Here is a 22,511-nt window from a genome sequence, read left to right as displayed (position 1 = left end):
CTCTTCCTCTTGCAAATCATGAAGCTGTCCAGTGTGCCTTCCTGTGCTTTCTGATGCTGGCTATGCACTATGGAGTGGAAAGTCACCCTCATCCTCTTCTTCCTCGCCACTCTCTTCCTCCATCTCCTCTCACTACTTTTCATCAGGGTGTTGTGCTGAGTCTCCTCGATCTGCACCCTGCAGAACTCAGGGCCAGATTTATCAAGAGTGTCTGAGACAAAATATTAGTAGGTTCTTAGAAATCCATGCAGAACTGTCTCAGACATCTTAAAGAGACTCTGTAACAAAATTTTCAGCCTTAGTTCTTCTATCCTATAAGTTCCTGTGCCTGTTCTAATGTGCTCTGGCTTACTGCAGCCTTTCCTAATTGCACAGTGGCTGTGTTATCTATGTTATATGATCTAATCTGTTTTCTTCTGTCCCCTCTGTCCGGCTAAGGCTGGAATGTGTTGAATGTGCAGGGCTGCTTGTGATTGGATAGAAGTGATACACACCCTCTGCAGGCCCCCTGCAGGCTCTGTATGACTCACACATTCTGCTTATGTGAGCCTATCACAAGCTGGTTAGTTTGTTTGTAAACACTGCCTAAACTGTTAATTACAAGCCAGGATTGCAGCAGAGAGTGGCAGAAACAGCACAGAGAGGCCCAGGAGAACATAATGAATAGAATGGTATGCTTTTTGCTGTAAAAATTTTAGAGTACAGATTCTCTTTAAGAAAGCATTAGATAGTGCAGATTCCTTCTAAAACTGTGGTATAATGGGAGGAGCTAGGAAGGTCTCTCAGGCAGTGCAATGTGTGAGGGGAATTGCTGTTGCTTAGGTAACCAACACACCGGCTGTATTGATAGCAGCAGGCTCTGAGGAGGAATTCAGCAGGTGGGAGGAGCACATCACAAATCATGTCTAGCCTGCACTCTGCAATCATGTCTAGACTGAAATTCTACAGCTGTAGAACTGCTTTCAAGCACTTCTTAATCTGCCCCAGTTTAGGGATGGATCTGCATTTCTCTTAACTGTAGTGCAGCTCTAGAAAACCACGCTAAACTGCCACAATTACTAGGATTTAAGAATGTTCTTATTATCATGCAGAACTGTTCTCCCTGCTTAGTGTAGTGGGGGTGTCTCAGCACCTTGCAGGGAAAAAAATATATAGGAGACAAATACGGGAGCCCAATAGTGTAGTATATTAGTATGCAATTGAAAAAAAGGAATTTCAATAAATTACTACTCACAAAAAAGTGTTGCAAGGGCAACCAACCGTAGGAAGCAGGTGGAGACCATAAACCCGACTCCACTCGGGGTAGTCCCAACCGGGACCTGGATGTGGTCGCTCTCCTTGAAAAAGTAGGGACAGGTGTCCACTGTGGGGCACCCACAGGTGGTCTGTCACCACCTCTCAAACACAGATTGTTTGGGGGTATAGCTATGCACAATTGAAGATAAAGAGGCACCCTGGTTGAAATAAAAGCATCTAAAAACAGCTTAAAATCGAGGAAATAATATGAGGTGGCTTACCTCAATAACGAAATCCTTGTATATGACAAAAGATTTTTATTTAGCACAGGCAATGCGTTTCGCGGGTCCAAGCCCGCTTCATCAGGCCAATAAAAGTGCCAAATGAACAAGTCGATATGGCAAAGGGAGCCTCTCTTTGCAATATCGACTTGTTCATTTGGCACTTTTATTGGCCTGATGAAGCGGGCTTGGACCCGCGAAACGCGTTGCCTGTGCTAAATAAAAATATTTTGTCATATACAAGGATTTCGTTATTGAGGTAAGCCACCTCATATTATTTCCTCGATTTTAAGCTGTTTTTAGATGCTTTTATTTCAGCCAGGGTGCCTCTTTACCTTCAATTGTGTTCTCCCTGCTGGTTAGAACAGATTAAGAAGAAAAAACTGTTGGTAATGCGTTGATAAATCCCCCCCCCCCCCCACTGTGTCTTCTCCCTGTAGTGATGAGTCCCTCACCAACACCCTTTAGTGCTGAGTCTCCTTTTCCCCTCCTGTACCCTTTGTAGTGCTAAATTACCTCTTCCCTTGCTTCCTATAGTGCTCAGTCTCCTCCCACTACACCCTGTAGTGCTGAGTCTCCTCCCCCTGCACCCTGTAGTTCTGAGTTTCCTCCCCTGTAGCCATAGAGTACACAGTAGGATGCTTTCTTCTGTGTATAAATTGCTACTTCTTGTAATGATGAGTGACAGGGGAGGGTGCTCTGTACACAATGCAGCAATAAATTATCTGGTGAACCGGTTAGTGCAGAAGCATTTACCCCTAATGAGGGGGAGCAATTGAAACCAATTCTATATACAACAAACTACAGAAACCAATTACTCGCAATGCATATCAAAATTTATTAAGTATCAAAAGCATAATCACCCCGAAATAACAACCCCCTCCACCCAAAAAACACTGCCTGTGTAAATTGGAGCGCTCCTCATTCACACACCCACACATACAACCATGGGTCTTGGTCCATAATGTGTTCACAAGTTGGATGAAACAACGGTTAATCACCAGATCTTACTAAGACTCAGACTCCCACGTTAAAGTCCACTGAAAAAATTGGAGTCATTGATCTGACACTGTGTCTTTCTAATTAATACTGTAAGCCTCCACAGACAAGACTTCAAGCTTGTTCTGCTGAATAACAAGTTCTCAGGATGTCTTGCACTCTAGTGTGTCATAGAAACAGTCCGTTTTGTTACTTTATCCAACGCTGCACAGCAGCACTCACCACCTCCTCATGCGTCACACTGTTAAATCTGGGCACTGCAGTCCATGACTTGTATCCGTGGCGTCCCGTGGTTTACACTGTCAACACTTGCTGTGCTAGATTGTGCATGTAGTGAGTCCTTTCTGGCCGGCCAGGTTGTAATTCTCCATGTGAGGTGGAAGGACGCTAAACATCACGCGCTCTCCAGCTCCGGCGGCATATAGCCACGCCTGCATACGCGTTACGCCCACTCACATCACGTGGGCTTCTTCAGTGCATTCACTGTGGACCTAGCTTAGGGGGCGTTGTATTGCCTTTTTATCTTCATAGACACATCCCCCTCACGTACGGAGAGGCACTCAAGCCATTCAGCTGTCCATAGATCGCTTGCAGATAGGGTCAGATAGAGATTCCTTCTATTACTTAAAGCGGAATATAACCCTGCATTTCAACTTTGCTCTAAAACATTATTTACAGTATATTATATGCAACCAGCATTTTTTTTTTACTAGACCAGCATTGGAAGGGTTACACATTGCTTTAAAGTTCCTGGAGATTTCTGCAGACGCATCCGAAGCTGACATTGATGCATTTTGTTTACATAAATGTATCTAAGTGTTGAATGTGACTCATCTCTCTGACTGAGAAGGAGTTGGAGGACAGCCAAAGAGTGTGTAACATTTCTCAATAGATACATTCAACTAAATAGAATGTAACAATCTGAACTTCTGCATATCTCTCCACGGAACTTTAAACCTCTGTGTTTAACCCTTCCAATGCTGGTCTAGTAAAAAAAAAATGCTTTTTGCATATAATATGCTGTAAATAATGTTTTAGAGCAAAGTTGAAATGTAGGGTTATATTCCGCTTTAATTCGTTCACTCCTTTGTACAAACTCTCTTTATCACTCACTAGGCAATATGTAACAATGACCATCTTGTTTTAGGTAGTACTTCAAATCAGCCAGAAAGACTACTATGATGTTTATAACTTTGCATTGTTATTTTGGGGTGATTATGCTTTTGATACTTAATACATTTTGATATGCATTGCGAGTAATTGGTTTCCATAGTTTGTTGCTCTGTACACAACACATCTGTGTGCAAGTGTTTTTACTTTATTTGCAGAATATCCCCGATTAATTAGGAAAAAGATATAACTAGGAATAAGACTGTTTTATTTGAGGACTAGGGCAGGCTAGGACTAAGCTGCTGCTTTTTACAGAAAGGATTATTATTTCTTAAAGGACACCCAAGGCGTAAATAAACAATTGTATCTATCTTCCGTCTCCTAAAAGTGACCTTTTTTTGACATTGCAGTTTTATTTTATGTTTAAATCTACATTTTAAGTTTTAACTGATTTATTGTTTTTGCTCAATGACACATTCATTGAAGGATGCCAGAGCAAAAATCTATGAACTATTGACCCTTTTTATCTCTTTCCTGCTCTCAGAAGCCATTTTCTGCTAGGAAAGTGTTTTATAGTTGAAATTTCTTATCAGTGAGGGTCACACTGTAGCCACTTCCTGTCTGAGTGAGGACATAGTCAGCCACTTACATATCTGATATTTAACCACTTAGGTCTATCTGGATGGATATTTCCGTCCAGATAGCCTGCCCTACTGCTGCGCCAGGCACTCTCCCCTGCGCGCTCCTGCCACCTTCCGCTGCTCCAGAGATCAATGAATGGTAACACAGTTCCCATTCATTGATCTATATCTCCCTATGAAAAACTGATGGCTTCTCTGAAAAGCCGAGATTTTTCTAAGTTTAACATCATACAGGATGAAAAACCCAAAAATTACTGTGGTAATCTTGTGGCCAAATAGTAAAACTACATCTACATACTTTTTTTTTTTTTAAATATACACAAATAATTATATTTAAAATTACCTGTTTACTTCCCCACTCCAAAAAAACCCAAATAAAATTTTTGTTAAAAAAAAAATAAAATAAAAAAAACAAACAACATAAATAGTTACCTAAGGGTCTGAACTTTTTTAATATGCATGTCAAGAGAGTATATTACTATAATGTTTTTAAATTAGTGCCAATAGTGATGGTGTAATAACTGGGACAAATGGGCAAATAAAATATATGGGTTTTAATTATGGTAGCATGTATTATTTTAAAGCTATAATGGCTGAAAACTGAGAAATAATGATTTGTTTTCCATTTTTTTCTTAATATTCCCATGAAAATATAATTAGAAAAAAGTAATTCTCAGCAAAATGTACTACCCAAAGAAAGCCTAATTGGTGGTGGAAAAAAAACAAGATATAGATCATTTAATTGTGATAAGTAGTGATAAAATTATTGGCGAATGAACGGGAGGTGAAATTTGCTCGGATGCATAAGGTGAAACGACACTGAAGGCTGAAGTGGTTAACTCTTTCAGGCAGAGAAAGAAAAAAAGGAACACAGTATAGTTATTTGTGTGCTAGGCACTGTACATACCCATCTCTATCTCATCATGTCACATGTCTCCTCGGGTATCCTTTAACCATTTCTGCCGCCCAGACATGATCCTCATGTCTATGACGCGCTCCCGTGCGCGATCGCGGGCACGCCCCCGTGCTGTCCCCTGGTAGCCCTGGGATCAGTGAACGGGAACATGGTTCCCGATTACCGATCCGTGTCCCCACCAGAAAAACCGAAGCGCTCTTACTAGAGGCTTCAGTCTTTCTGCAAAAATAAGTTTCCCCGTGCACCTTGTGCTTCCGGTGATCGAGAAGCACAAGGAGAAAAAAAATAAACTCAAGGTGGCCATCTTAGTAAAACTACATCTATATATTTTTTACATTACAATTTACACATATAATAGCATTAAAAATTAACTGTTTATTTACCACACCAAAATATTACCCAAATAAAATTTTTAATGGAAAAAAAAATTACAATGAAAAAAAACAAAAAAACCCCATAAATAGTTACCTAAGGGTCTGAACTTTTTAAAAATGCATTTGAAGGGGGTATACTATGAACATTTTTTGAATTATAAGCTTGTAAATAGTGATGGACGCAAAACGGAAAAAATGCACCTTTATTTCCAAATAAAATATTGGCGCCATACATTGTGATAGGGACAAAATTTAAATGGTGTCATAACCGAGACAAAAGAGCAAATAAAATACATAGGTTTTAATTATACAATGTACAAAAGAGAAGTGGATATATGCACAGGACTGCAGGATACAACCTGAGTGCTACTTCCCTGACGATGCGCCACAGCACACAGGCGCGAAACGGCTGTTGACCTTTTCTCTCTCTGCCTGTACCTCTCTCCATGGTGGTGAAGTATATGGAATTTTAACTATATGGAATAAAGGCTATGTTTTATCTGATGTGCGCACCCGCTTGCTCTTGTAATACAATAGGTTTTAATTATGGTAGCATGGATTATTTTAAAGCTATAATGGACGAAAACTGAGAAATAATGAATTTTTTCCATTTTTTTACTTATTAATCCTCTTAAAATGCATTTATAATAAATAGTTCTTAGCAAAATGTACCACCCAGAGAAAGCCTAATTAGTGGCGGAAAAAACAAGATATAGATCAATAAATTGTGTTAAGTAGTGATAAAGTTATTAGCGAATGAATGGGAGGTGAAAATTGCTCTGATGCATAAGGTGAAAAATCCCCGCGGGCTGAAATGGTTAAAGAAGAGAGACTAAAAAGTGTTTGTGAAAAGATGAAGTAGGAACCAGTGTGGTTTGATTTCAAAAATGGTATCTTGCTAACAAATTGCCATATCCATAACAAACGGTGAGGTGGGGTGTGTCCTAAATGTGGTCCTTTTTTGATCTCTGAAGTTGTGAGGTGTGCGTAAATGAAGAAGTTCTGGCTTCAGGCACTGTCCCCCGATGCCTCCCCACCCCTGCAGAGCCTGTGAAAACAGCAAGAAAAGGCAGATCTTCTTCCTTGCTCCCTGCCCACTACCCACTTACTTTTCACCTCCTTTCAAGCCTCCTCTCTTCATCATCAAGGAGTGGAGAGCTGGAAAGAGTTTAGGAGGGAGCAGGGGAAAAGATCTTCCCCTTCCTGTTTCTCCAAATTTTACAATATTTAGATGGGCGCCACTGGATCGGGAGGCAGTGGAGTGGAGGACAGAGCAGGCAGGGCAGCAAGTATGTGTGCCATAAAGGCCCTTCCCTAACCTTATGATAACAAAAGGGGGCGAAAAAACTGACTTTGTGCCTTGGTGCTGAAAACCCCAGCTACGCCTCTCCTCAGGGAATACATTTTCTTCTTAGGTATAAAATATTATTTTAGCACCTGGCAATAAAAAATTAACAAAAAAGTGGCTAAATAAGTAATATAAAACCTATTTTGGGATTTTTCTTGCTTGCAGGTGGCTTAAAATACAGTATGTTTTATTGGTAAGGTGTGAAAACTGGTGAATAGTTGACTGAATAGGAGCCATAATGTTTTTAGAGTAGTGCAGTGAAGCTATTACCTACTCCAGCATTGGACAGTCCTCTCTCCTACATGGTATCATGATGTGACAGATAAAAGAAGAGAAACAAACAAAATTGACTGCTTTAAAAATCAGAAAGTTTTACTGGATATATTATGTCATATTGATTATGATTAACTTTGTTTTTACTGCATTCATTCATTTACATAGGCCTTTGTCGCATAATTCAAAACCAAATTGATGATAACTTCCTAGAGCTTAATGAAAAATACAATGATGACACATATTATGAAGAAGGTGACATTGTCAGGTTTAAATGTAAGACCGGATACTCAGCTGATAATGAACTAACAGCAACATGTACCAAACCACGGAGGCCTGCCAGTGCCCCACCAGTACTGAATTTTCCAGTTTGTATAAGTGAGTAGCGATTTATTGCAAATCAGGAAATTATAAATGTTATAGTACATTTGTAAAGCTTGTGTGTGTTTATGTATTTGCCAACAATAACATTGCTTCAGCCGCAGGGAATTTTTTAATGTGTAAAGGTAAAATATAGTAAAATAAGGTTTTTCAAGTGCTTATGTAAAATGCACATTTTTTGATGATGATTGTGGCTGCTGAGATACCCAGAAGATTGTAGAATTCTGCTGGTGGTTAAAGTCAATAAGGGTTGCTGTGAACGGTTATTTCACACATTTTTCTGTAAAATTTGCTAAGTCTGCAGACAATCTTTTGTGATTCTTGGCCATCACTACCCAGGCAAGAAAGCAAATTCCCTCCAAGGTTTACTGATTCCCTGAAAGGGAATACAGGCTAATTAGTTTTAGGCTAAAGCTGTCTTCTCTGTGAACCACATGGTGTGGTGGACTGTAGAAAGGCGTGTGAGTTTTTTGTGCTGTGAAAGAGTTGATTGTACTTTCAGTTGTTTCTTTTGACCTACGACAAACAGTAGGTTAGTTTCCATACAGAGGTTACTTTAGTAGTGCTTTAGTAGATTGCCCATCTAATGCAAGGTTTCAATTATTTTGTCAGTCACCTGTATTCTGTATACATTGCAAATTGTAAAGAACAAATAAAGCACTGGTGTTGTTAAATCACAAACATTTGTGGGGAGGTGCGCATAGGCTTACTGCACCTAGAGTTGAGCTGAAATTTTCGTAATTTCGCATTACTATAATTACGCATGCGAAATTTGCGATTACGATGCGAAATTAGCGTAGCGAAATTGCCATTAAAATCGTAATTGAAAATACCGTAAGCGTAATTTTCAACGCGAAATTTTGCGTTTCGTTCATGCCGTAATTTCGCATTAAACGCTACCGTAATTTCGCGTTAAACCGTAACGCTCCGTATAATATAAAAAAGCCGCCGACTTTAAGGGTTAATAGCAAAGCCCCCTTAAATGCTAAGAGCCTCAAATTTGGAGAATATATTAAGGAGATCAGGAGGAATAAGAGGAAAAAAATTTTTTTCAAAAAGACTTTATAGTTTTTGAGAAAATCGATGTTAAAGTTTCACAGTAAAAATGTATACATTTAAAAACCCGCCGACTTTAACGGTTAATAGCAAAGCCTGCTTAAAGTTTAGGAACACCAAATTCCTAGGGTATATTAAGGGGATCAGTGGGAATAAGAGGAAAAAAATTTTTTTCAAAAAGACCTTATAGTTTTTGAGAAAATCGATTTTTAAGTTTCAAGGGCGAAAATGTCTTTTAAATGCGGAAAATGTCAGGTTTTTTTGCACAGGTAACAATAGTGTATTATTTTCATAGATTCCCCCAAGTGGGAAGAGTTTTACTTACTTCGTTCTGAGTGTGGGAAATATAAAAAAAACCGACGTGGGGTCCCCCCTCCCAGACCTCTTTAACCCCTTGTCCGCCATGCAGGCTGGGATAGCCAGAATGCGGAGCACCGGCCGCGTGGGGCTCCGCACCCTGACTATACCAGCCCGCATGGTCCATGGATTGGGGGGTCTCGGAAGGGGAGGGGCAGCCAAGCTTTCCCCTCCCCCTCCGAGCCCTTGTCCAATCCAAGGACAAGGGGCTCTTCTCCACCTCCGATGGGTGGTGGAGGTGGAGGCCGCGATTTCCTGGGTGGGGGGTTCATGGTGGAGAAATGAGTATAGAGGTACTTGTAGTACCCCTTACCCATTTCCTTTAAGAGTTAAAAGTAAATAAACACACAAACACATAGAAAAAGTATTTTAATTGAACAAAAAACATAACCACGAAAAAAGTCCTTTAATATTCTTAATTAACCATTAATACTTACCTGTCCCTTTAAATAAATGATCCCACGCAATATCCTCGGAAATGTTCTATCAGTTACAATGTAACAAAGTTATTACAATGTAACAACTTTGTTACATTGTAACTACGCCGCACCCGACGTCACTCACCGCCGCCGCCGCCGCGTCTGCGCTGCAGGACCCGACAGAGCTCTGAGCTATAGCTCAGAGCTCTCGAAAGCATCTTTGTATTTGGGCTCCAAGGAGCCCCATTGGTCCTTAGCAGACCAATGGGGTTCCTTCTGATTTGAAGGAACCCCATTGGTCTGCTAAGGAGTAAGGACCAATGGGGCTCCTTGGAGCCCAAATACAAAGATGCTTCTCAGAGCTCTGAGCTATATAGCTCAGAGCTCTGTCGGGTCCGCTGCCCTCCCCGCCTCTCCCACATGTCACCCACATGTCACCCACATGTGGGTGACAGATGTGGGCGGGGTGGACAGCGGGAGCTGCGGGGACTTAGCGTCCTGCACGGACGCGTATGCGGCGGCTGAGCGGCGAGTGGCGTCGGGTGCGGCGTAGTTACAATGTAACAAAGTTACATTGTAACTGATAGAACATTTCCGAGGATATTGCGAGGGATCATTTATTTAAAGGGACAGGTAAGTATTAATGGTTAATTAAGAATATTAAAGGACTTTTTTCGTGGTTATGTTTTTTGTTCAATTAAAACACTTTTTCTAAGTGTCTGTGTGTTTATTTACTTTAACTCTTAAAGGAAATGGGTATGGGGTACAAGTACCTCTATACTCATTTCTCCTGGGAGGGGGGGTGGGCATCTGGGGGACCCCTTTTTAAAGGGGACTCCCAGATTCCACCATGAACCTCCCCCCCAGGAAATCGCGGCCTCCACCTCCACCGCCCATCGGAGGTGGAGAAGAGCCCCTTGTCCTTGGATTGGACAAGGGCTCGGAGGGGGAGGGGAAAGCTTGGCTGCCCCTCCCCTTCCGAGACCCCCCAATCCATGGACCATGCGGGCTGGTATAGTCAGGGTGCAGAGCCCCACGCGGCCGGTGCTCCGCATTCTGGCTATCCCAGCCTGCATGGGGGACAAGGGGTTAAAGAGGTCTGGGAGGGGGGACCCCACGTCGTTTTTTTTTTATATTTCCCACACTCAGAACGAAGTAAGTAAAACTCTTCCCACTTGGGGGAATCTATGAAAATAATACACTATTGTTACCTGTGCAAAAAAAAACTGACATTTTCCGCATTTAAAAGACATTTTCGCCCTTGAAACTTAAAAATCGATTTTCTCAAAAACTATAAGGTCTTTTTGAAAAAAAAAATTTTCCTCTTATTCCCACTGATCCCCTTAATATACCCTGGGAATTTGGTGTTCCTAAACTTTAAGCAGGCTTTGCTATTAACCGTTAAAGTCGGCGGGTTTTTAAATGTTTACATTTTTCCTTTGAAACTTTAACATCGATTTTCTCAAAAACTATAAGGTCTTTTTGAAAAAAAAATTTTTCCTCTTATTCCTCCTGATCTCCTTAATATATTCTCCAAATTTGAGGCTCTTAGTATTTAAGGGGGCTTTGCTATTAACCCTTAAAGTCGGCTGCTTTTTTATATTATACGGAGCGTTACGGTTTAACGCGAAATTACGGTAGCGTTTAATGCGAAATTACGGCATGATACGACTGTAATGCGAAAATTACGCGAAAATTACGCTTACGCGAAATTTCGCGAAATCCTTCTTCATTACGATTATGTACTTACGGCCATAATCGTAATTACACTAATTACGCGAAATTTCGCAAAATCGTAATTAGGTCATTACGCTCATCTCTAACTGCACCTCCTGTGGCATCTGTCAGGATCTCTCCTGTAGCATGTTCTGTCGGTTGCAGTGGAACTGCAACCGAGCAGTTCTGATTTATCTGCTTGCATTCGGTTGCGCATTCGCAATAAAACTTATTGTCATTTGCAATCATTCTGCAGTTCAGAGCAGCTCAGGATGCTGTCATGACTCCTCCTATTTAGCCCTGGATTTCCTACATGCATGTTGTTGCATAATATTGCACGTATTTGTTATGAGAGTCTTTCAGCTAGCAGCTTGTAATCAAGCTAGCTCAGGATTGAGTGATTACCTTTTAGCTGTGTGGGAATTTGCATGTCTGCATCCATTGGCTGATGTCCACATAAAAGTCTGCCTCCCATTTCAGACCCCGCTCGACGTAGCGTTCAGCTCCCTGAGTTGTTGCTGGGTCATTCATGTGAATTGTATATTGCATTGTTTAATCTAGTTTCTTGCTTGGACGTTTGCTGTATCCGTGGGGATACAGTAAAGTCCTTCTGATCCTGATAGCTTGGATTCTGCCAGCACCACATTGGTGACTGGTAGTATTCCTTCTTGCCTTGTTCCTGAGGACGTAACCAAAGCAGCGGTTCTCTCCTATCTGTTAGTCTAGTCTATGTCAGTGTGAATGTTGCCGTCACTGGGGCAGTGACTAGATTGGCAAAGCATTCCATCTGTCTGTCTGTTGTTTGTGTTGTTAATTGTTATTACCTGTGCTTTAGCTAGTTTCTTGATAAATACAGTGGCTTGCAAAAGTATTGGGCCCCCTTGACATTTTCCACATTTTGGCACATTACTGCCACAAACATGAAGCAATTTTATTGGAATTTCACATGAAAGACCAATACAAAGTGGTGTACACGTGACAAGTGTAATGAAAATCATACATGATTCCAAACGTTTTTTACAAAGAAATAACTGCAAAGTGGGGTGTGCGTAATTATTCAGCCCCCTTTGGTCTGAGTGCAGTCAGTTGCCCATAGACATTGCCTGATGAGTTCTAATGGCTAAATAGAGTGCACCTGTGTGTAATCTAATGTCAGTACAAATACAGCTGCTCTGTGACGGCCTCAGAGGTTGTCTAAGAGAATATTGGGAGCAACAACACCATGAAGTCCAAAGAACACACTACAAGAAAAAACTAGTTCCTGGAACTCACAGGTATTGAACTATGAATACCACAATATCGTGGGAGCATGGGGCTGGCAATGGCTAAACCAGAAACAACAATCAAAAGGACAGACCCTGCTTCACATTCAGTAGAAAAAGTTTATTAAAGCATGAAAAACATCACTGCATAAGCACCATAGTGTTACTTTAAAATCATACTTCACTGCTGGTGTAAACAAGCGCAGCCGGCTGGGCTCACACATGCACCTTCCACTTGTATCACATCAGTCACACCCGGGATCCCTTCACTCATCCACTGTATAGCAGGGGACTATCTATAAGTACAGCAAGCCAGAGTTCAGCAAAATTCCAAGCAAGGAGATGTAACAAACCCTGCATAGGGCTTAGCAAAGCCAGTAGAAGCACATGCAGGTCACAGAGGGCGAGGGTAAAGCATGGATTCATAAAGCCTGAAGCATGGAATTGCAATAAACCAGCTTGAATCTGCCTCACTGAGGCTCTCACCACTCAGGAACAGTTTCTGGTGATCTCCCATCTACTGTATCAGGAACATGGCAGTCTCTTAGCAGGCAGCTTTCACTACCCTGGGCAGTCCACATGCTCAGCAGGGCAGGCAGGGTCCTGGGTGTCTCATGCAGCTGATGGAAAGCGTGTGCACACGTGTTTTGCCAGCCAGTGATCTCTCCAGCCACACAGACCTTCTCTTGTATGTCCTCCCACACGGTCAGCCGGCGCCAGGCTCCGTGGTAGGCTTCATGCAGGGTGTGTGGTCGGGTAGCGCTTGGTAGTCAGTGAAGAACGCCTTCACCACGCGTATCGGCCGCTTCCGGCCTTAATCATGTGATCTGGAGTCAGTAGTTCAGAGCTGCTACTTAAATAACGTCATGCAGCAGTGTAAAGGCTTCACCTCTCTTTGCTGCCATCATGTGGTTGTTTTCTTTAATGCAGGCCATGTATTGTGATTTCTCTATTCGCTTGAAAGCGGCCATTAGGTCGCCTCGTATCATCGCCATCTTGTGGATAATTCTCTAACTGCATTGTGTCCTTATTTTCCTCAATGCAGTACGCTTATTTATCATCATATATGCGCATCAGTACGGCCAAAAGGACGCTTACAGACCTTGCCATCTTAGCTTGATTTTCTCATATGTTTGTATATATCCATCCAAGTGACAACAGTTCAATTCCAAGGACTATTTTCTGTTATAGGTAATAGAAGCGGTTACGATCACACTGGGTTCCAAGGAGTGGGAGATATGTTATTCTTATACTTCCTGTCCTTGGCTATGTTATCATCATTAAAGTTTGGGCAGGCATTGATCTACTTAGCACACAAACCCCAGGTGTGTGCAATCGCTCCATATTTACCATTGATTCATAGCCACCCATATTTGCATCCATTGATGTCTGGCCACCATACTCACTCAGCTGTTCGTGACATTTGCACATTCATCTCACATCATCCTATCCATCCTATAGTTTAGGACATGGCTGACTGATACACCCTAAAACCCACACTAAGACACGTGTGTGCCCCTGTATAGGTCCCAGATATCATACTCATCAGGGATTACTTCACTACTGTTAAATTTAATTATCCCATCAAAGTATTGTGTTCCTACAAAAAGGGAGCAAAGCTAAATTCAGTATTGAGGCCATTTGGTGTCAATGTGCCTAATTGGTATATCCACCGCGTCTCAATTTGTCTCAAAGTCTTGTCTAGGTCTCCACCTCTTGCCAGAGGCTCCATCTTATATATACCTTTAACATGGACTGTTGCCACCCTCGATTCATATGTAGAAAAGAAAGTGATTCCTTGGGGGATAAGGGAAAAGATCCGCCCCTCAGGTCAGTTAATCAATGAACGGTTCATACCGAAATGGAAGGTAGGGTGTATCCGTAGAGGAATAAAAATCATGGAATTGATGGTTGAGGAGGAAAGGATACAAATGGAAGAACTAGAGGAGGACATTACTCAAAGTATGATCCTTATGGAGGAATACAAAACCCACCCAGAATTTGAGAAATTCAATGCCCAACTAAAGAAAGAGGTAGAGAGTAGTCAGAAAAAGATCAAAAATGTGAAAAAGAAAAAGTTTCTGAAGGATATTGATGACTGAAATGATGGTGAGTATTTTGAGTGCAAACCTAACTTCCCACGGACGAGATATGGGTCAGAAACGCAGAAATCTGAGGATGATCAGACAGTTGGTAGTGGGTCCCCAATAGGATCAGAAAAATCGGTTAATTTTTTAGAAGAAAGTCAGGACGAGGAAATAGAGGAAGAAGAGGTAGAAAAAAGACTAAGAAAGAGGAAAAAGAGCAAGAGGTCCAAAAATCCCCAGAGAAGACACCCCCAGGACAGGAAAAAACAGGAGGAGAACAAATCGATCCTCAAAAGGAGAGAAACATTACCGAGACAGGCCAAGAATCAGGTCAGGAAGAAGGAATATCAGTAGAATCGGAGGTTGCAATGTCCACAATGGGGAGCAACAATATTATTAATCTGTCTAAGTTTCAGCTGAAGCCGGAACATCACACCTTGTTGGACAAAGGTCTTTCATTTTGCCCCTTTACCCATGGGGATCAGTTTGAGGTATATAAGGATATACAGCTGTTTTTAAGAAAGGTAAATTTGAAGTGCATGTACCATGATCGGAAAACATCTAAAAGTAAATCGTGTGATGATAACTTGGAGCCCATGAGCAATAAGATGGATCTGGACCTGAAAGACAGGCGGACCCTAATTGAACTCGGGGCATTACAAAATGAAGGCCGAATGAATGACAGTATTGGGGATGAGAACATAGTATATACAGGTTTGAAAAAGAAATCCTCATTCTTTCCACCCATTAATTTAAACAGGCATTTGCGAGTATTTAATGAGGCTATGGAACGAGATCTGGCAAAAATAAACTGGAGACCCCCCCACACGGGACAACATCCCAGAAATGGAGCGTGAGGCACTGTTAGAACTGCGCTCAGCTGAAGGTTTCCTAGTGAAGCCCAGCGACAAAGGAGGGAATGTTGTCCTGTGGGATGAGGGAGAATATGTTAGTGAAGCACAACGACAGCTTCAGGATGAACAGGTGTATGTGAAGCTCAGCAACAATCCATTCCCTGACATTGTAGCCAAGCTCAATGCAATGCTAGACGAGGGGGCCCTGATGGGAGCTATTAATGCAGATGAATATGCATATATGAAAGTGGAGCACTACACGGTCCCGGTCTTATACCTCACCCCCAAAATACATAAAAACAAGACAACACCGCCCGGACGACCTATCGTCTCGGTGGTGGGAGGACCACTTGAACACTGCTCAATTTTTCTTGATGAATGCCTGAAGGGACTGGTGGCCGAACTACCATCTTATGCTAAAGATACAGGTGATGTTATTAAATTGATTGATGGTTTTGAGGCTCAGGATTCTGACCTCCTGGTGGGAATTGATGTGGAGGGATTGTATACCTCCATACCGCATGAGGTTGGAATTGCGGCCACACAGTTCTTCATGCGGGAGATAGGAGGAGTTCCACTTTTAAGAACTCAATTCATCGTGGAACTATTGGAATTCATTTTACAGTACAATTGCTTTTGATTTGCTAGAGACTACTACCGCCAGATCAGGGGCACGTCGATGGGGGCGGCCTGCGCCCCAGCCTATGCCTGCCTGCATCTCGGATTATGGGAACGCAGTGAGGTTTATGGGCATGTGGAATTTGGGGCGCACGCCGCCCTGTGGATTCGTTATATCGATGACGTGCTCCTGGTCTTGAGAGGCTTATGACACTTATGACATTTCTCGATCAGCTCAACCAAAATGACAGGAATATTAGGTTGACCAGTTCGATATTGACCAGATGAAAATTACGTTCCTGGACCTGACGATTGAGAAACATGACAAGACTCTCATAACCAAAACTTATCGTAAGCCCACTGCAAGCAACACATTGCTGCATGCAGGGAGCTTCCACCCACCATCATTAATTAAGGGGATACCAGTAGGACAGATGCTTAGGGCATGCCGTAACTGTACCCGTGACTCGGACTTTAAAAGAGAGCTAAAAGCTACGGAACAAAGATTCCTGGAAAGGAAGTATGACACCGGGACAATTAGGACAGCGATAGACAGAGCCGAGAAAACTGAGCGGGCAGATCTTCTGACTAGAAGACACCGTAATAATGACGGACAGGGACCCACTAGAATAGTGACGCGATATGGGTCACATTGGTCACAATTAAGAAGGACGCTAGCCAAAAATTGGCATATATTACAACTGGACCCGACCCTAAGAGAAGTGGTGGGGGAGCGCCCACTACTGACCGCTAGACGCGCACCCAATATAAAAGACATGCTCGTAAGATCAGACTATAACTCGACCATGATAAAAGCAAAGACAATTTGGCTGGGCCCCCATATTCAACCAAAAGGCATGTACATGTGTGGCAGATGCAATGGGCCTGATTCACAAAGCGGTGATAACTCAGTTATCACGCCTAAAAGACTTTAGGCATGATAACCTTTGCACCACACTGGTGAAAAGACAGTTTAGGCGTGATAAGTTTAGGTGTGATAAGTTTAGGTGTGATAAGTTTAGGCATGCTAAGTTTAGACAAGTGTAGATAGCGTGCAAAGTCCAGCACGCAAAGCAGCACCATTAAACTCTATGCGAAGTGCACCAGACTTTGCTAGCGCAAAACTTTTGATCAGCTGTGCACTGCGGTGCTAACCCAGTTGGTGCTTAAACTTATCATGCCTAAACTTATCACACCTAAACTTATCATGCCAAAACTTATTACACCTAAACTTATCACACCTAAACTTATCATGCCTAAACTGAGTTTAGGCATGATAAAGGGCTTTTCACCAGGGTGCTAACTGTTAGCACCGCTTTGTGAATCAGGCCCAATGTCTGCAGCCTTGTTGATCGTACATCTACCTTTAGAAATGCACGAGATAGCCGGCAATACGACATAAAAAAGTTCATAAACGGCGATACAAAATATGTAATTTATGTACTGGAATGCCCGTGCCGGCTACTATATGTGGGGAAAACAGCCAATGAACTAAAAAAGCGTATTCAAAAACATATGTCGATAATTAGGAGTAAAGACAATTATGACAAATCACCTGTAGGTCTACATTTCCACCTCTTCCACGATGCTAACCCGACCTTACTAAAATTTAAAGGTATATATAAGATGGAGCCTCCGGCAAGAGGTGGAGACCTAGACAAGACTTTGAGACAAATTGAGACGCGGTGGATATACCAATTAGGCACATTGACACCAAATGGCCTCAATACTGAATTTAGCTTTGCTCCCTTTTTGTAGGAACACAATACTTTGATGGGATAATTAAATTTAACAGTAGTGAAGTAATCCCTGATGAGTATATCTGGGACCCATACAGGGGCACACACGTGTCTTAGTGTGGGTTTTAGGGTGTATCAGTCAGCCATGTCCTAAACTATAGGATGGATAGGATGATGTGAGATGAATGTGCAAATGTCACGAACAGCTGAGTGAGTATGGTGGCCAGACATCAATGGATGCAAATATAGGTGGCTATGAATCAATGGTAAATATGGAGCGATTGCACACACCTGGGGTTTATGTGCTAAGTAGATCAATACCTGCCCAAACTTTAATGATGATAACATGGCCAAGGACAGGAAGTATAAGAATATAATCTTGGTGGAGGGCTGCTTCACTTCACTGCTGGGAATTGTGAGCACTAATTATATTACATTGCTGTTTGTATATTGTTTTTTGCTGCTGCAATATCTGGTGGATTGTCTGTTGTGGTTCATCTGATATTAAGCAGCAAGTGTCAGTTTTTAAAAGTACAATTTTTTTTTTCTTTTCCCTCTAGTTTGTTTTGCAGCAGGCAATTGGCTAGGGGGAGGGACTAGCTGCAACACAGGTGTTAAATTAAACAGGAAGTGTAGGCCAAACCTCTAATCTTGGTGGAGGGCTGCTTCACTTCACTGCTGGGAATTGTGAGCACTAATTATATTACATTGCTGTTTGTATATTGTTTTTTGCTGCTGCAATATCTGGTGGATTGTCTGTTGTGGTTCATCTGATATTAAGCAGCAAGTGTCAGTTTTTAAAAGTACATTTTTTTTTCTTTTCCCTCTAGTTTGTTTTGCAGCAGGCAATTAGCTAGGGGGAGGGACTAGCTGCAACAGGAGGTATTTGGTCAGCTTCAGGACTCAGTACTGAGCTTGCTCAGTCTGTGGCTTGCTCACTAAGTGGCTGTGACACAAGTGGCATAGGCGTTAAAAACAGGCGTTACAACACAGGCACAAAGAGAGTGGTGAGAGGAAGTAGGTAAGGACTAAAAAAAAAAAAAAAAAAACCTTCAATCAATATTGCGGTTTTTTTGCATTGGTTAGAATGTGCTAGGCACGTTGTGGTGTAGTCTTTAAATTTTGAGGACTCCACCCAAACTTCACTCACTCCACCTCCACTCCTCCACCCCTCCCGCCCCTCCTCCTCCCCTCCTCCCCCCTCCCCCCTCCCACCCCCTCCCCCCCCTTCTCCTCCCCTCACTCCCCACACTCCCCAACTTTACTTACTCTCCCTTTCCTCCTCCCCAGCTACACTCAATCTCCCGTTTCATCTTTTACCGCCACAGTTTACTTTAAATAATTTTTCCCCACACAAAAGTCATCATGTTGGACTATGCTGTACAGTGTACATCCTGCAACATGTATGCATGCCTTGATCAGCGGATTGAGGGTGTTTACTGTTGCCCTGGGTGTGTGCGTGTTGATCAGTTAGAGGCGGAAGTCGCAGAGCTAAATAAGCATCTCGCAACACTGAGAAGCATACACAACATGGAGAAGAGCTTGGATCTCACGATCCAGACACTGGATGGAACCGTCGAAGATGAGGAGGGTGGAGTACAGCCGGACCAAGAAGCAGAGGCAGCCGCTAGTTGGGTCACAGTTAGAAGGGGTAGGGGAAAAAGTGGCAGGGAGGCTAGTCCCGAGTTGTCCCTCACTAATAAGTATGCTTGTTTGCGTAATATTGGGGAGGATGATTCAGGAGTAGCAATGCTGCAGCAGGATGTGCTCCTTAGCAACCAAGGGGCAGACTGCGGTAACGAGAAAGGGAATAGGAGTGCAGCTAAGGCTAGACAGGTAATGGTGGTAGGGGATTCAATTATTAGGCGCACAGATAGGGTAATCTGTTGAAGAAACCGCGAATGCCGTACAGTCTGTTGCCTCCCGGGTGCTCGGGTTCGGCATGTAGCGGAAATAATTGACAGATTACTGGGTGGGGCTGGGGAAGACCCGGCTGTCATGGTACACATTGGCACCAATGACAAAGTTAGTGGGAGATGGAAGGTCCTCAAAAATGATTTTCAGGTACTTGGAGATAAACTTAAAGCAAGGACCTCCAAGGTGGTGTTTTCTGAAATACTGCCAGTGCCACGTGCTACATCTGAGGGACAGAGGGAGCTTAGGGAGTTAAATAAGTGGCTGAGAAATTGGTGTAGAAAGGAAGGGTTTGGGTTCCTGGAGAACTGGGCAGACTTTGCAGTCGGCTACAGGTTCTACAGCAGGGATGGGCTGCACCTTAATGGGGAGGGTGCAGCTGCATTGGGGGAGAAGATGGCTAAACGGTTGGAGGAGATTTTAAACTAGGATCTGGGAGGAGGCGGGAGGATAAAGTCTCAATACGTAGACAAGATGAGGTAAAAAGACAGTGGGAACCTATCATTATGGAGGGTGGAGAGGGGGGTGGGGACAGTGTAAAGATTAAGGAGGTTGGTAAAAATTCAAGTAGCCCATTTCATGTAAACAAAATTGGTAAATGTGGTGGTAAAAATATAAAGTGCATGGTAACCAATGCTCGGAGCCTTGCAAATAAAATAGACGAACTAGAGTTCATTCTGAATGACAAAGGCTATGACATTGTGGGAATAACCGAGACATGGATGGATGAAAGCCATGACTGGATAGCTAATTTAAAAGGATACAATGTGTTTAGGAGGGATAGAACAGGGAAAAAAGGTGGAGGGTGTCACAGGAGCCCTAGTGGCTGACCGCACTTAGCCTTCTAAACGGTGCCAGCGCACGGATCATGCGAACTCTGGTCGCAGTCAATGCGCAGGAACCGTTAAGAGTTAGACGCAGACAAACCAGAAGGGAGCCTGTGAGACACGGGTGATTACAACTTCACCCACTGGTTCAGAGTAAACTGCCACCACCGCGGTTACCATGGGACCGTGGAGCCCACTAACTGACTAGTCCTGCGAATAAAACGGTTAAACACACGATATTCTGTCTAGCCAACAACAAACAAACAGTAGCGTATCTTCAGAGACCCAAGATCAGTTCTGTGTGTGCTGATAAGCAGGGTAGCGGACAGTGAATGACTTGGAGAAAGTCGTTTATTCACGCAATATAAATAATTAATATATACAGACAATTATTAAAATCAACAATTATTAAAACAGTAATAGCCAGTATAAAAAATAAAAGAAGGGAGAAAAATACTTAGTTCCTGGAAAGATGTCCTTTTTGTGGGAAAAACAGAGTTCTGGGTTTCAATCAAAGTTCAGAGTTCAGACCAGGTGGATGCCAGCATATCCTCAAGCTGGCACCGTTGAGTTCAAGATGTTTTCAGGGTGGAGGACACTGAGTTTGGGTCCTCTGCCATTTTTATGCCCCTGATTCAGTAGGAGGGAGTGAGGGCGGGGAGCCATACACCCCCTTAGAAGATGAGATGAGCCCTCCCCTTGTCCTGGGGACTAGAAATCATATCTACCCATATATGGGCTCTATCTCACAGAACCGTACAGGTCAGGGCAGATTTATTAACATTTTCAGGTCTGTCTCGATTTACCCAGCGCCCTGATACCAGACATGAGGGGTGGGACCCCTGCGGTATCATCAGGGCACTTTCAAACTGCCTAACTGGCAGTCCTTACTTTAGAATGTTCTGAAACTTCCTCAGAACCAGCACCGGGGCTCATGCTACACTTCCCCCATGTTTGGCGAAGCTGCCATCTCAGGAACCCCAGAAATATGACAGATCTGGGAAGTTATGGATATGCTATGAGACTCAGGTTATTCCCAGGCAAAGGCTCTTTGAAGTTTGGGGCAGCCAGCTAGGTGTCACCTCCCCTGCTGGGAGGGAGCCAGCGGGTCTGGCTTTCCCCCCAACTAGATTGCTTCTGCCATGGTGCTTGTCACCTTATACCTGATGGATGGGCCATCAGCACAGCTTGAAGCCAGGGACTCTCCGGGGCAGATTAGGCTCAGGCTCATTAGCATATCAAAAGAGCCATCCAGCCTTTAGGATGGTGCTCTCTCTCTGCTAAGAAAAGGACTTCAGCTGCCCCTACACACTCAACCCAGATTGTATCGATTTGAAGCGCAATCGATGCAGGGAATCGAGTGCGATCGCTTTTTCTTCACGGGCGGTTCCAGGACGCGCCTGCGGCCCCGCAACCGTCCGTGACAGCCCTCCCCCTTGTCTGCGGCTTAGCCACACATCCGCAAGATGTGTGGCGGCGCCGCTAACCTGGCTGACGGGCCTCGAGTTGCCGGTACGGCGGGAAAACCTATTGGAGCCTGTGGCTCGGTTCCCCTGGACCGGTCGCGGTCTGCTACCCTCAGGGTTGACCCGACATGGACCGTTCTGGACAGGGCGTTTGCGCCACTGCAGTCGGACGTGGTGTCTGCCGGGACTGCTGACAACGGGCAGTGGGTTGGTTAGGTCAACAGCCAGCCCACGCAGGGTTCCCCTGCTAAGTGGCTGTGGACCTAAGGGAACCCCGCGGGAATCCCTGGACCTTCCCAGCTCCTGACAGACGGCACATGCCCTGCAGTAGTTTGCTACATCCCTGTTCATCCGGGGCCAATAAAACTGGTTCCGAATACCGGCAAGTGTCTTGCGGACACCCGAGTGCCCTGTCAGAGGATTACCATGTGCGGATTTCAGCACATGTCCCCTGAACGCACTCGGGACCACAAGCCATTTGGTATTCGCGTGGGATCTACCTGTAGGGGGCTGTACAGACTCACTGTACAGTCTCCCACCTTCCCAGTACACCTTGAAAGCGGCCCCGTCTGCGAGGGGCTCAGCGGCTTGCTGCCTGAGCACCTCCAGGCTTGGGTCACGTTGTAGTGCGGCTGAG

At 43.5% G+C, this 22,511-nt stretch overlaps 1 protein-coding gene across 2 annotated transcripts in view; it reads left to right on the top strand.

The window, feature by feature from the left end:
• LOC137521184 (coagulation factor XIII B chain-like) overlaps positions 1–22,511 on the top strand; it is a 701,298-nt gene that overhangs the window by 659,520 nt on the left and 19,267 nt on the right. For both annotated transcript variants that reach the window (XM_068240112.1, XM_068240111.1), the window contains one exon: positions 7,347–7,556. In XM_068240112.1, the coding sequence (XP_068096213.1) occupies positions 7,347–7,556 (210 nt within the window). The remainder of the gene's footprint in view (positions 1–7,346; positions 7,557–22,511) is intronic.

Source organism: Hyperolius riggenbachi, chromosome 6, assembly GCF_040937935.1.
Source record: "Hyperolius riggenbachi isolate aHypRig1 chromosome 6, aHypRig1.pri, whole genome shotgun sequence".
In the NCBI taxonomy this organism is placed as follows: Eukaryota; Metazoa; Chordata; class Amphibia; order Anura; family Hyperoliidae; genus Hyperolius; species Hyperolius riggenbachi.
Note: the sequence above shows the minus strand (reverse complement) of the source record. Positions and strands in the feature narration are given on the sequence as shown.